Source organism: Erigeron canadensis, chromosome 4, assembly GCF_010389155.1.
Source record: "Erigeron canadensis isolate Cc75 chromosome 4, C_canadensis_v1, whole genome shotgun sequence".
Taxonomy (NCBI): Eukaryota; Viridiplantae; Streptophyta; class Magnoliopsida; order Asterales; family Asteraceae; genus Erigeron; species Erigeron canadensis.
The window spans coordinates 41370636-41385684 of NC_057764.1; the positions used below are offsets into that span (position 1 = coordinate 41370636).

The window sequence follows — 15049 nt, forward strand, 5'->3', positions numbered from 1 at the left end:
TCTTATGTTGCATTACAAGAGCAGACAAAATAGAGAATTTTTCGACACAAAAGAGCGAAGTTTTGTACATTTCTTTGGTTGCGTTTTCTGATAAAATTACAAGAAGTTACATAAATTGATTTGTAGATCAGGTTAAAGTTTTAAAACTATCTGCCTTAGAGGCTTAGAGTAATGAACTATCTCTATTCATGGAAGATTAAACAATTAAAAACCATGCTCCTTTCTTTCTGCCGTAACTCAAGTTTCACACCATTCTAATGACCACTTCCCTGTTTTCGTTTATAAATAGTTTAAAACATTAAGACATTCTTTCTTCAATCAAAATGAGAGTCACTACCAACCCTCCTTCCATGGTCAAACCATCCCAGCAATCATGGTCTGGTCGGATTGCATTATCTGAACTAGACCAGACGGGTATGACCACACATGTCCCTACTATCTACTTCTATGCCAGATCCTCTGAGAACTGGAAGAGTTTCCTACAAACCCTAATAAATTCTGTCGCCACCACGCTTGTCCATTTCTACCCTCTAGCTGGTCGGCTAGTTTCTACCGCTGGTGGCCGTCTGGAACTCAACTGTAATGCGGCCGGTGTACAGTTCACTGAAGCTTATGCAGATGTAAAACTAGCCGACTTAGATGATTTCATGCGGCATCCGATCTTTGATCAACTTATTCCCAGTGTAGATTATCGCCATACATCCCTTGAAGAAATGCCATTGTTGCTTTTACAAGTTACACGATTTCAATGTGGAGGATGGTCTTTGGGGTTTTGTATATCACATGTTGTCGTGGACGGGCAAAGCGCGCTTCATTTTCTGTCAGAATGGGCCAGAGTTTGTCGTGGGGAACCATTGGGTCCACCCCCCTATCTTGACAGAAAAGTTTTGCGTGCTGGTGATCCTCCGGCGACAAGTTTTAACAAAAGTATTGAACAACATGCACAAAGTAGTCCTCCACCAAACCTTCTAGGTCAGTCTAGCAATGAAAATGAACGCAATAAGGAAACCACCGTAACAATGTTGAAGTTAACTGAAACCTTGGTAAGAAAACTACAACACCAAGCTAACAAAAACAAAAAATCCAAATCCAGTCGTAATTTTACACGTTATGAAGTCGTAACAGCACATGCATGGCGAACAGCATGCAAGATTCGTAATCTTGAACCGGAGCAACCAACTTCAATTGGTGTTTGCATTGACATTAGAAGCCGGATGAATCCACCATTGCCGGATAAGTACTTTGGAAATGCCATCATTGACATGATCGCCACCGGGACTTCCTGTGAGATAGTCTCAGAGACGTTAGGGTATGTTTCAAGCAAGATACGAGACGCAATTGAGAAGGTGAACGATGAGTTTGTGAATTCAGTGATTGATTTCTTGAAGAACCAGGAAGATTTGTCAAAGTTTCAAGATTTGCATTTGGCTAAAGATGATGAAGGGCCATTTTATGGGAACCCAAACCTGGGTGTAATCAGCTGGATAACGTTGCCAATGTATGGTATTGATTTTGGGTGGGGAAAGGAGATTTTCACTGGTCCAGGCACTGACGATGCCGAAGATGGTGATTTCTTGGTTCTTCGTGGGGAAGAAGGAGATGGGTCGTTGATTCTAGCTCTGTGTTTGCAGGTCAGACATATGGAGGATTTCAGAAGAGTGTTATATCAAAGTATTGAAGAAGATTGATTTGCTTATTTCATTTCATTATATTTGATTGGAAACGCATACAACACTTTTATGTCCCAACTTGATACAAATATTTCATTTGCAAATTTACAGGCAAAACCACTTAAAAATGCACACGTATGTACATAGTCTTATACATATATACACAGATACACTTGTTTCATTTATTTTGATATGGTACAAATGCAAAATTTACTATGACCATCCTAAACAAGATCGAGCTCACTCTGGTTCAACTTTTATTTCCAAAAACCAGATGGGGATTCTGTATACCCAGCCTCGCTAGATGTCACGTCACAACCAACATTGATCAACTACGTGCTGTGAACCCACAACTCAATCGACATTCAATGTGCTCCCCTTAGATCCCACCTACATCATTTTACAGGAAATAAAACTTGAAAGTGTTTTTGTTACATACCAAGTATGCTAGCTGCTCCTCGAGACCCTTGCCTCACATGGTCAGCCATGGACCACAGCAGTTAACTGTTTCAGCTGTTCCTCATCCCTCCAAACCGTGCTGGATCAATCTTTGACCAATATCAAGGTTATATATTTCACATAAATCACCCAAAAGCCAACTAGTAGAAGTCCTGGCAAGAGCAAATGCCATTCTTGAAATGGTGAAAACGATTTGGATCCTTCAATATAATCTCTCGGTTAACTACTTTAGAGATATACTTTGCAGCCTCATGGCATCCATGACAAACACGAAGATTCTTGGTCACACGAACAGGCGCTCCACTTTTAGTACTAATCAAGCCGAACGAAATTGCCAACAACTCACTATGACCAATTGGAATACACTCTCGTTCTTCATCTATATCATGGAAACTAAAATCTGGAACCCATTGTAATCCTTCTCTTTCAAAGGTCTTCATCAAACACTCTAACTCCCAATATATACCCTCTGATCTTGGATGCGATACATCCCCTGTTTTAAAGACGTGAATTTTATTTCTAAGCTCTATCCAACTATATGCAACCTTTGGTTTCAAATCCATGTCCCTTATGGTCTCTTTCCACATATTAACCATATCATATTTCCCATATTGTGCATAATAATTTGATATCATAATGTAGTTATCTGCAATCAGGGGCTCTAAATCACATAGCTTCTCAATTAATCTTTTCCCCGTAGTTAGATTCCTATGAATTCTGCATCCATCTATCAATGCTCTTAATACCTCTGTGTGCCTCGATATCCCATGTTCATCAATAAAGACTCTTGCTTCGTCGAATTTACCAGCACGAGATAAAAGTGCAACCATTAAAGCATAATGTGCCAGTTTAGGTGACTTTATGCACTTGAAATAATGCATACCTTCTTCAACCAAGCGGGATGTGCAACACGCATAAAGGGCTGTAACATAACCAATCTCATCTATGTCCATTGTTGGTATTTTCTGAAATAAATCAATTCCAATATTACCTTGACCGTGTAAACTGTAGCCTAATATCATCACAGTCCACGAAATAATATCTTTGAAATTCATTCTTGAAAATATCATTGAAGCATACTCCAACCATCCTGATTTTGCATACATGTCTATCAAAGCATTCTCAACTTTAAGATTCATCGGAATTTGATTCCTAATCAAGTAGCCGTGAATCTCCCTTCCATTTTTATGGGCTGCCATTCTTGCGCAAGCTGGAAGAATGCTAGAAATTGCTACGACGTCCGGTTTTATGTTGTCCTCAAGTATCATCTTTCTGAACAATTTCAACCCTTCATTTATCTCCCCATTCTTCACATACCCTTGAACGATGGACGTCCATGAAATGGCATCTCGTGATGCCATTTGATCAAAGAGCTCACGAGCATCTTTTACACTACCACATTCAACGTACATTTTCAGAAGAGAATTACTCACCAACACGTCCATCTCTAACCCATGTTTCCTAGCCGTTTGATGAACATTCCTACCATCCTTCAGCGACCTTTCAAGCACGCAAGCACTAATAGCTGTAGTTACCAAAACCGCGTCCATCTCAACACCCAACTTAACCATCTCATTAAACAACTTAATAGCTAAAGAAGGTTTCTTTTCCTTAATATACAACTTAACCAACAATGTCCAAGCTACACAACTCATCTTCCTCTCGGAATTATCCACCACCCATTTTGCAGCATCAATGCCATCAAGATTCCCATACATTTCAATCAAACCACTAGTTACATACATATCATTACACACCCCCAACTTCATTGCCTGCCCATGAAACTGTCTGCCTAATGACAAGCTACCAGATAGTCTACAAACCGATAACATTCGAGGGAGAGTGTGCCTATCAGGACGGACACTACGCGTTAACATTTCACAATACGTCATCGCCGCCTTGTGGTAATCGGCGTTTCTTAAATGGGTTTGAATAAAAGTGTTCCATACTAAAGAATCATTTGAGTGAGGCATTTCATCAAACAGTTGGTGGGTCAATGCAGGTTCACTAAGTTTCAATGCATAGATTCTTGAATTGTAGTTTGATTTGGGTCTGTTAAGATTTCCAAGGACATTTAAAAAATGCGTTGATGATGAAATCATATCCATTTCTTTTGCAGATTCTGTGATTTTAGCTTTTGCATATATGAACAAATCATATCCAGTTGTGATGATAGAATTGGCCAGGTTTCCTTTTTTGCATTTTGGTCCATGTACTTTAAAAAATCTTTACTCCACTCCCTCCATGAAACTCTTTGCCTAATGGCAAGCTACCCGAGGTCGAACACGGCCTTCCTATGATTTTTGAAGTGTCTTATGAATAGCGGCACCTTCCAATCATCACATGTTCTGATTTTGCAAGAATAGTTGATCCAAATGGAAAGAATAAAACGCTTCATCCGTGAAATAAATAAATTTTGAGACGTAAATTATACTCATACAATCTGACTTTAACCTTTTACACAAACTATTACTAGCAAGTTACCCGCGCAATGCAGCGGTGATTATGGCGGCGACGGTATGGTGGTGAAGGCGACTGTTGGTGGTAGATGAGACGTCGAGTGATATTAATAATTGATGATGTAAAAAGTTATTCGAGATATTTCAAAAGATAAATGTGATAAACTTGTAGTATTAAATATTACAGTATTATTTTCCAATATGTTATTGTTTAATTGAATATTTTAAAATAATCCACTTCGAGAAATAACTACATAGTATTCTTACTTTCCAAAAAAAAAACTACATAATATTCTTCTACTTAGTATATTTTTATTTATAAATTTGGAAATATATATCGTTCTTCATCTTGTGTTGTTAATATCTCATGCTAATCGGTAAATTAAGTTTTTCTATATTATATTCCTAAAAACTACGAGTTACTATACATAACCTATAAGTATTAAATTAATAATTCGTAATGGTTGAGCACCAGTTTGGCAGCTTTACATGTTGGAGGTTTCGAGTTCGAGACATGAGAAACACATTTGAAGGAATATCATAAATAAAGTCCTCCAGAAGCAGGTTTAAGTACTGCAGAAGGAGCAGGGTTTTACCCCAAGCAGTAAAATGCTGCACCCTAGATGGCGAAAGTCCAGTAGCCTAAAGCATCACTAGCTTACACTCTGACCCGAGTAGCATGGGGCACGTGGAATCGCGTATGAATCAGCAAGGACCACCTTGCAAGGCTAAATACTCATTCGTGGAATAAAAGTAACAGCTAGTTCGTGGGATTTTCAATAATTTTATGTGTTATGATTTTATTTGTAGGTTTTTGTAACACCCCACCGTTGGCGGAAACATGAGGTGTCATGAAAAGTACAACACGACATGGAATTACATAGATACTGCTAAATGAAATAGAATATAATAAATATATTCCCAAAAACATGAGTTCAAAGTCATAACAGTGCTAAAATAACTTATTACAACCAAGTCCATAAAGAAATAATCCAAGGCTTATAGCCTTAAAGTCTGACAATAAATAAAGGAGCACTAAACTCCGAAGTCCAGCCTAACATAGCAGTCTTTATCCCTTTTTAGCCTGAGCACTTGAAAAGTATACTAAAATGTGTCAACACAAAGGTTGGTGAGTTCGTAGGTTTTATGTCAAAAGTCTAGTAAAAGAAATAAGTCTTTTGTCGATTCTTTTATGTCTAAACAAGTAATAATTCAATATATAACGAGCAGAGTTACGCCATAATAAGTCCAAAAGTCTCAAGTCTCAATGTCTCAAAGTCTGGCCTTACGGTACCTGCCTTAATCCATAGTCTCAAGTCTCCATATAAAGCACGTCAAATAAGCACGACATCAAGCACAACAACAAACACATAATCACACACATACAACAAGACAGAAGCACATCAAATGGCATAAGTAACTCTATACGCACAGGCTCAATATTGAACATAAACAGAAATCGACAAAACTGTTTAAAAAGAATAATTATACTTTTCACCCCAAAAACTTATAAAAAAAGGGGCTACGAAACTCACCTAAAAGCAGCACAAGTATAAGTACCCTAGATGAACGAACAAGAATACGAACAATCAAGTACACTTGGAATAAGCTCACTATCTGTCCAAAAGTCCTACATTGTCCACAAGTCACCCAGTAATCACTTACTTATTCGCACAAGTCCATGACTTATACTACTGTCTTAGGAAATGCCATTCTGTCTTGTCAATGTCATAAGATATATAATGTATATATATATATATATAACATAAGCGTTTTGTCCTTATAAATTGTCCATGTAAGATCCTTGTTTTAATAATGTCACATTTTAATGTTTATATCTTGTCAACTATTTTTATATGGTATGTCATTATAAAATATGTTAAATCCGGCAAGTCATTGGCAATTGTTATACAAATGTATAATTTATATAGTCTTTACAAAGTCTTATATTTAGTCATATGTCCGTATTAGATTAATCGTTACATATATATATATATATATATATACATATGTCCATGCAATTTAAATTGGATTATAAACACCACTTTTATTGACAAAACTCAAATCTGACTTTGACCAAGGAACCTCAATTTTCACTTTTGACTAGAAACATTAATTTTGACTTTATCAAATGTGAAATCAATTTGACTTTAACCAAAACCACAATAAACCAAACCCTAATTTATCAAAAATACCAAATTATGAATCTGCCCCTTTGACCGCTATTGACCGGCGTTGACCAACTTTGACCGACGGAAAACAAACTCACCAACACGAGATCTAAACACCTAACCCATGACAAATCGATTTTTGAAGCCAAAATGTACAATTCGGCCGGTTTGACCGAGTCAAAAATGAAGAACAAAATTAGATCCGGTTAGAACAAAGATTAAGATCACGATTCCAAGACCAAAAATCACTAAACAATTCGGAAAATATATATATATACATACTTAAATATTTCGGATCTATACAGATATAAATATATACATATTTAGCCGAAAATATATATATATATATATAAATATATAATATACGACATGTTGGACTTAATAGATGGAAGAAAAAGAAAACCCGATTTATACATATTTTTATAAAACTTTTCGGATTTAAACGAAAATATACATGTACAAAGACAAAATCGGATTTATACATACATATATATATAGCCGAGATATATAAGTATATATGAATGAGATTCTTAATTAATTTTTTTTTTATGAATAACAAGCCTTTAAACGTTAGATCTAGCCATATCTTACCAATATTTAAATAAGAGATGAAGAATAATATGAAGATTCAAGAAATCGGTGGTGGTTCGTGGTGGTTCGCGGTGGTTCGTGGCTGCAAAAGAGAGAGGGAGAAGGGGGGGGGACGGCTGCCAAAGAGAGAGAGAAAAGAGGGAGAGTGTTTGGGAGAAATGAGAGAAGATAGGATGTGTAGGCTAGGGTTTTGATGCTCCCACTCCCTTTGACCGAGTTTGACCATCACTTGGCCCCTACAATACTTCGTTTGACCCGACAATTCAAGAAAACCCGAGACTCGTTAATTTATTTTGTCGATATATTTGAATGTAATTTTTCAATAGTTTTCCAACGACTATAAATATGTCTATATTTATTTATTAAATCTTTTATTGATTTAATTTTTAAGTATTTTACTTAATTTGGCATTTCCACAAGACAACTAGTATTCTTCCTATTCTCGAGTCCACGTACAATTTTTTTTAAGTCTAAAGGCTCGTAAAGCTCAAATAAAACAAAAACCCATTTATTCTATGATAAAGTCTTAAAGTCTAACGACGAACATGAACGAAGCAACTAAAAATGACCGGAAAAGTAATTCAGGAAAACGCTCAGATGTATCCTAAATATACGAAGAATATGTATCCTAAATATAATCTGATTTTAATTATTAATAACAACAATAATTATCCTAATTATAGTCTGATTACAATTATCAATAACAACAATATTACAATTAATAATATAAAATAAAATATTGATCATCCATGCTTCCTTTAAAAGGGGCATGAATCCCCCATTTTAACAACACACAAAAAACACAAAAAACAGTTGTATTCGATAGATATAAACCAAATAAGAATCAAAAGATTAAAGATTTAACAACACACAAAAAACAGTTTTAGATATAAACCAAATAAGAAACAAAAGATTTTTGATTTATCAGATTAAAGATTTCTAAAAATATAGATTAAACCCCCACATATTCGATGGAAATATACCTAATGCTATTTATAAAAAAACAAATCTTGTTCATCCTGGATTCATCGGAGAGAGTGAGATAAGAATCAGCATACTTACCTTGAAAAAAAAGCAGCCGATTGAAGAGTGAGATATGGAGATTTGGGTTTAATTTTGAATTTTGGAATGAAAATAAATGAATTATTGATGGAAAAGTAGTGTATGGGAGAAGTTAGTGCTTCTCTCTTCTACCACATACAACTTTATTCAAAAATTTAAAACCCCACCCAATTTTTCTCTCTTTTATCTGTCCCGCTCATTCCCTCTTACCTCTTTCCTCATATTATTATTATATTAAATACATACATATATAAATACAAACCTTTATACAATAAACACATTGTGACATAAGCAATTAGGCGTATAAAAGGTGTATAATCTCTTAAAAGTGTCTTAAGCATTTGACAAGTAAGTTTAAAGTGAAATCATCACTTAAGCTCCTTTAGTAGGAAAGGGAGATATGAAATATGGACCACGTGGGTAGCCTCGTAAAGTTATAATCACTTTTAGTTTAAGACTGGGTATTTGGTATAATAGAATGGAAATGGAAGAAAGAGAATGAAAAAGATTTTCTTTATTTATTTATAATGAATAAAGAGAATGATAATGGGGAAAGGAGAATTAATTACATTCTCTACAAATTGTAGAGAACGGGTGAGAATGAAAAAAAAATTTTTTTTTTGTTTTCAAGATGTTATATATATTAAATTTATTATTATTGAAAGTTTTATTTTTTATATATCCATTCTCTGTGGGTACCAAACAACGGAATTCATTCTCTTTTTAAATACTTATTCTCTTTCTCACTGTTTTCATTCTTTATTACATTTCATTCTTTATGATTCTCTCCTATCAAACAACTCAGGTGCAACTAGAATGGAAATTTTTTAAAAAGTAGAATAATTTGTTTATATCTACCAAAGTCATCTCACAATTAATTAACTATTAACTGGTTTTCAATTAAATAAGTAAGTGAATTTTCCTACTCGGATGTTTGAAAATTAGAATGACTGATCTTTGATTCAAATATATGTAAAATTTATTGAGATATTCCGGTGATTGTCTTTAAACCTTTTTTCGTGACTATCTTATAGTGTTTAAGACGTTTAACTGATAGACCACATTTAATTCTTCATGGCAGTTGGTTTTCGAGCGAATAACAATGTTTTAGAAATCACCTACTACTTTTGAAACGTGTGTATACTTATCTAAAATCTATCGATATATTATAACAGGTTTTGAGGTTTGATAAATGGGGAAATGTTAGGTAAAACATGCAATACCTATCTTAGGTAAAACAGAGGGGATTATATAAAATTCAAAGAGAGATTATGTAAAATTTAGGGAGGGCTATGTATGTTTATCAAATTCAAAGGTTTAATTTATAATTTTTTTTAAAGTGACAGTACGTAAGCTTAGGTAAAATCTACAGTATAGATCATTTTCCCTGAATATGTCTTAAAGTTAAGACTTTGAAATGTCAAAAATACTTTTCTTATATATTGTACATCATTTATGTACATCCTCAAATATCTATACATCTTTTTTTTCTTTAATGTCATTTAAGGTACATGTAATTTTTTCATCCATCCGCCATCATCATCACAACCACCACCAGTCGCTACTCACCTTCCATATCTTGTCCATCATCATGTTTCGCGAATAACCCTATTAATAATGACTAAAGTGTTACCAATTCAAAAGTGAACGGCATTTAGTTTTTTTTAAGATTTATTCTAAAAAGGTCATGATTTTCTACACACAAACCACAATAATGTTTCGATGCTTCAACAATTCAAAGCATATCAGTGCTACTATTTCACGCACTTCAAATTCTGTTCATGTTAATAAGAACCACGACTATTTTATATGCAATTATTTTTCAAAATTATTTAAATAGGATATGTTCTAAGTTCGATTTTATATTTGCAAACAACTTTTCACAGGTCATATGTATTGGCCAAACGCTTTTAGCTTTGGTGTTACTCTTTAATTAATAACTTTGTTTAAAGACTTATTCAATGGTCTCATTTTCTGAAACTTGTTTTATTATAAATCATGATCATGATTAGTTCGATAACTCATCATTCCCTTAGATATAAATTTTCCAACACATTTTAATTAATACTAAAAAACACTTCTAAAACGAAATCATAGATATCCCCTTGTTATCAAAACCTATACTCACAGTCGTCTCTATTATAATTATGGACTAAGCAATCGCTTTAAACCTTTAAAAATCAAATGCCTCAATTTTTTGTATGGTAAAATTAATATTTGAACTTTGGGCTAAATATCATTATATACATTTCATTACAGTTATAGCTTCATTGGTTTTACATCAACCTCTATATATATTGTTTTTTACTAATAGTTCAACAACATAGTTGGAGATTTTTTTTTTTTTACTTTAATTGATATATCAATAAATTAGGCCTCAAAATTTGATTAGTTATATTTTGAACCGACACTACCTATACTTGCAAGTTACAATTGCGACAACAAACAAAACGCTACATACAATAACTATAAACTTTTGACTGCGGAATTGGCATAGAGGTGCTTTGAAACTGTCGAGGCACATGGTACGCTTCCGTGATTTTAGCGACACTTTTTTTTATATATAGAAGATACCAGGCACATGTGTCTTTTTTTTTTTTTTTACATTCAAAATAAGGCTCTTACTTTTGTTGATGAAAAACTAGCGAGCTGCTAGGAAATACAACGGGTACAGAAACAAAGTTATAAAATTCAGAAATTGAGACAAGAATCATGAGAGCTATAGATTAAAGGAGTTGCATTTTTTCCAATCGACCCGGAGTTTACTGGACCGAGTTGAAAGCCAGAAAAAACTTGTTGCTTTAATTCCCTTAATAGTGAAATGGATCGATGGTTGGTTGTTTGAGAATATGCAATCATTACAGCATTTCCAAATTACCCAGACATATGCGAGCACCACAAGGTTAATAATAAAGGAAACGACGTCTTATTTTATTTCCTTAGTTGTAGGACATAATATTTTCCTAGTTTATCTGTTACCTATTTTATATCCGTGACTTTAGCTGCAAGTTGAATGTGGCTATATGAACTTATTATGTATGATCGATCATATATATGAAAAACATAGATTTCTGTCTTCAATCAAAATTCTCATGGTATCAGAGCAGTCGATCTAGAACCGCTATTCATAAGCCAACATGACCGGAGAAAAGGGCAGCGGCAGTTGCAAAAACAATGTCATTGACGCAAATTCTCCTTACTATATACACCCATCCGATTTACCAAAACAAATACATGTTAACGATATCTTGACTGATGGAAACTATAATGATTGGGCCAAGGAGATGGCCAATTTTTTATTTGCAAAGAACAAGATGGGATTCGTTGATGGTACGATCCCGAAACCAGAAAAAACATCTAATGATTATATGCACTGGATGCGATGCGATGCTATGATCATTGGATGGTTCACGACAGCAATGGATAAGGATATTAAAGCAAGCATTCGATATGCCAATTCGTCTTCAGAGATATGGAAAGATTTGAAAGAACGATTTGGTAAAGAAAGTGCACCCCGTGCTTATGAATTGAAGCAGTTGATTTCCTGTTCGCATCAAGAAGGAGCCTCTGTTTCGTCTTATTACACTAAGCTGCGAAGCATATGGGATGAAATACGATCTGTTTTACCAATTCCACAGTGCACATGTGGAAATTGTACTTGTGATATTGGAAAAAGATTGAATGATTTTCAAGAAAAGGAGCGTTTATACGAGTTTTTGATGGGCCTGGATGCTGATTTTTCGACTATACGGACCCATGTTCTCTCAATGAAAACGACACCCACTCTTGGAGAGGCTTATCGTCTTGCCTCCGAAGAGGAACAACAAAGATTGATTACTTCAACTAAAAGAACAGTCGTTGAACCAGTCGCGTTTAAGACACAGGGGTGGCGAGATGGATCTTCAAACTCACAGAGGAACTATAAAGGTAACCTCAGAGATTTTAAGCGAAACGGCGACGATAAGGTTGACCATTGTAGCAAGTGCGGAAAGGATGGTCATAAACGTGAAAGTTGTTTCGAGATCATTGGATATCCCGAATGGTGGCCAGATAAAAGAAAAATTGATAAGTCGAAATCGAAGGTGGCGCATGTAGAGAAGGAATCTGGTGTTGCTGGACTTACTGATGTGCAATACCAAATGCTTATGAAGCATTTTAACGAGCAAAAAGAAGAAGGCGACATCACGCGTAAGGCAAATATGGCTGGTAAGATTGATAAAACCTCTTATTGGATCGTAGATTCGGGTTCTACCGACTATGTAGTCAACAAACTTGAGTTTCTTGAAAGTAGTTTGCCTGTTGCACGAGAGATACCCATTATGATTCCTGATGGGAATAGTGTACCCATTCATGCTAAAGGAGTTTGTGCCTTGGATGCTGAACACAAAATTAACAAAGTGTTATATGCTCCTGAATTTAATTGCAATTTGCTTTCTGTTAGTAAACTTTCGAAGGATTTGCAATGTGTAGTAAGTTTTTTTCCGGATTTTTTTGTCATGCAGGACTTACACTCGAAGAAGTTGATTGGCACGGGCAAATGCAAAAATGGTCTTTATCGGATGAAGATGGTAGCACAAGCAAGGAAGGCTATGGCGATCAAGGTTGACGCAAAAGTTTGGCATTCAAGATTAGGTCATGCATCTCATTCTAAATTGTCGCATATAGATTTTTTAAGGGATGTTTCTTTTAATTTTGGAGATTATGTTTGTGATTCTTGTGTTAAAGCGAAACATACTCGAACCCCTTTTCCTAAAAGTTGCATTAAGACCAATGATTGTTTCGAGTTAATCCATTGTGACATTTGGGGAAAATATAGAAAGGCGTCAACAATGCATGCCAATTTTTTTCAAACCATTGTTGACGATTTTAGTAGAGCTCTTTGGGTGTTCCTTATTAAACATAAAAGTGATGCTAGTGATTGTTTAATTAATTTTCACAAAATGGTGAAGACTCAATTTTCGAAATCCATAAAAAGGATTAGGAGTGATAAGGGGGGGGGGGGGGGGAATTTACTTCTAATAGGATGAAGGAGTTTTATGCCAACGATGGAATTTTACTTGAGACTAGTTGCCCTCACACACCCCAACAAAACGGGGTTGTAGAAAGGAAACATAGACATTTACTTGAGACTGCCCGGGCCCTCATGTTCCAAGAAAATATTCCAAAACGTTTTTGGGGTGAGTGCATAGAAACCGCCACTTACATCATAAATCGCCTTCCTTCTAAGGTCATTAAAAATAGGACTCCATATGAGATGATTTTTGGAGAAAAACCAAGCTATGACCACATGAAAACTTTAGGATGCCTGGTTTATTATAGTAGCATAGAAACGGGGGGCGATAAGTTCGAATTCAGGGGGAGACCGGGGGTATTTATGGGTTATCCCCAAGGAACTAAAGGGTATAAGATTTTTGATATTGAATATGGAAAAATGGCAATCTCCCGGGATGTTAAATTTGTTGAAACCAATCTTCCTTTTTTGCATCCTAAATTCAATGACACAATAAAAGAAAATTTTGATATGAGTTGGTCTGATTATGAACCTATTACAAAAATTGGTGTTGAAATACCACAAGAAACCCCTGTTGCACCGTCATCTATTTTTGAAACCACAAATGATCAACTTCTCAGTGGTAACACAAATGAAACAAATGAAGTAGTTCTAGACGAAAATCCCATGCAAAGAACTTCAAGGACTAAATTTCCATCAACAAGGTTACAAAATTGTGAAGTTGAGCTACCACCATCCATCGACCATGCAAGGCCCGTGCGTGATCATACTTCTTCTACGGTACATCCTCTTGCCAATTATGTTTCTTATGAAAAATTTTCAGATTCTCATAAAGTTTTTTTAGCGGCCATTACTTCAATAAATGAGCCGACTTCTTTCAAGGAAGCTATGCAGGATAAAAATTGGCAAGATGCAATGCAGCGTGAGATTCAAGCTTTAGAGGACAATGAAACATGGGTTTTGGAAACGCTACCAGAGGGAAAACATGCAATAGATTCGAAGTGGGTATACAAAGTTAAGTACAAACCCACTGGAGAAGTTGAAAGATACAAGGCTCACCTTGTTGCCAGAGGTTTTACCCAGATCGAAGGAGTTGATTATCATGACACGTTTGCCCCCGTGGCTAAGTTGGTCACGGTTCGAGCCTTAATTACTGTGGCTGCAAAAAGAAATTGGACGTTACATCAATTGGATGTAAATAATGCCTTTCTTCATGGTGATTTACAAGAAGAAGTGTATATGAAGATTCCACAAGGTTTTTCCAACAAAGAAGAGACTAGAGTGTGTCGTTTGAAAAAGTCGTTATATGGTTTGAAGCAAGCATCACGTGCTTGGTATCAAAAATTCACGGAGTCTTTGTTACAAGTCGGTTTTACGCAGTCAAAGGCGGATCATTCTCTTTTCATTCATCGCGAAGATGATAAGTTTGTTATGCTTTTGATATATGTCGATGATGTGATTGTGACAGGGAACGATGTGAAAAAAATTGACAAAATCAAGGCATATCTTCATGATATTTTTAGCATAAAAGATTTGGGATGCTTGAAATATTTTTTGGGGATTGAGGTTGCTCATACAGCCGATGGGATAGTACTCAGCCAACATAAGTATTCTTTGGATATTCTT

The 15049-nt window shown here is 35.3% G+C and overlaps 2 protein-coding genes across 2 annotated transcripts; one reads left to right on the top strand and one right to left on the bottom strand.

Moving 5' to 3' along the window:
• Positions 1–318: 318 nt before the first annotated feature.
• LOC122596531 (spermidine hydroxycinnamoyl transferase-like) lies at positions 319–1723 on the top strand. The gene has a single exon (XM_043769129.1). It carries the CDS (start codon positions 324–326, stop codon positions 1686–1688), a length of 1365 nt encoding a protein of 454 aa, XP_043625064.1. The 5' UTR covers positions 319–323; the 3' UTR covers positions 1689–1723.
• Positions 1724–1791: 68 nt separating this feature from the next.
• On the bottom strand, positions 1792–4437 carry LOC122596530 (pentatricopeptide repeat-containing protein DOT4, chloroplastic-like). The gene has a single exon (XM_043769128.1). It carries the CDS (start codon positions 4235–4237, stop codon positions 2270–2272), a length of 1968 nt encoding a protein of 655 aa, XP_043625063.1. The 5' UTR covers positions 4238–4437; the 3' UTR covers positions 1792–2269.
• Positions 4438–15049: the final 10612 nt, after the last annotated feature.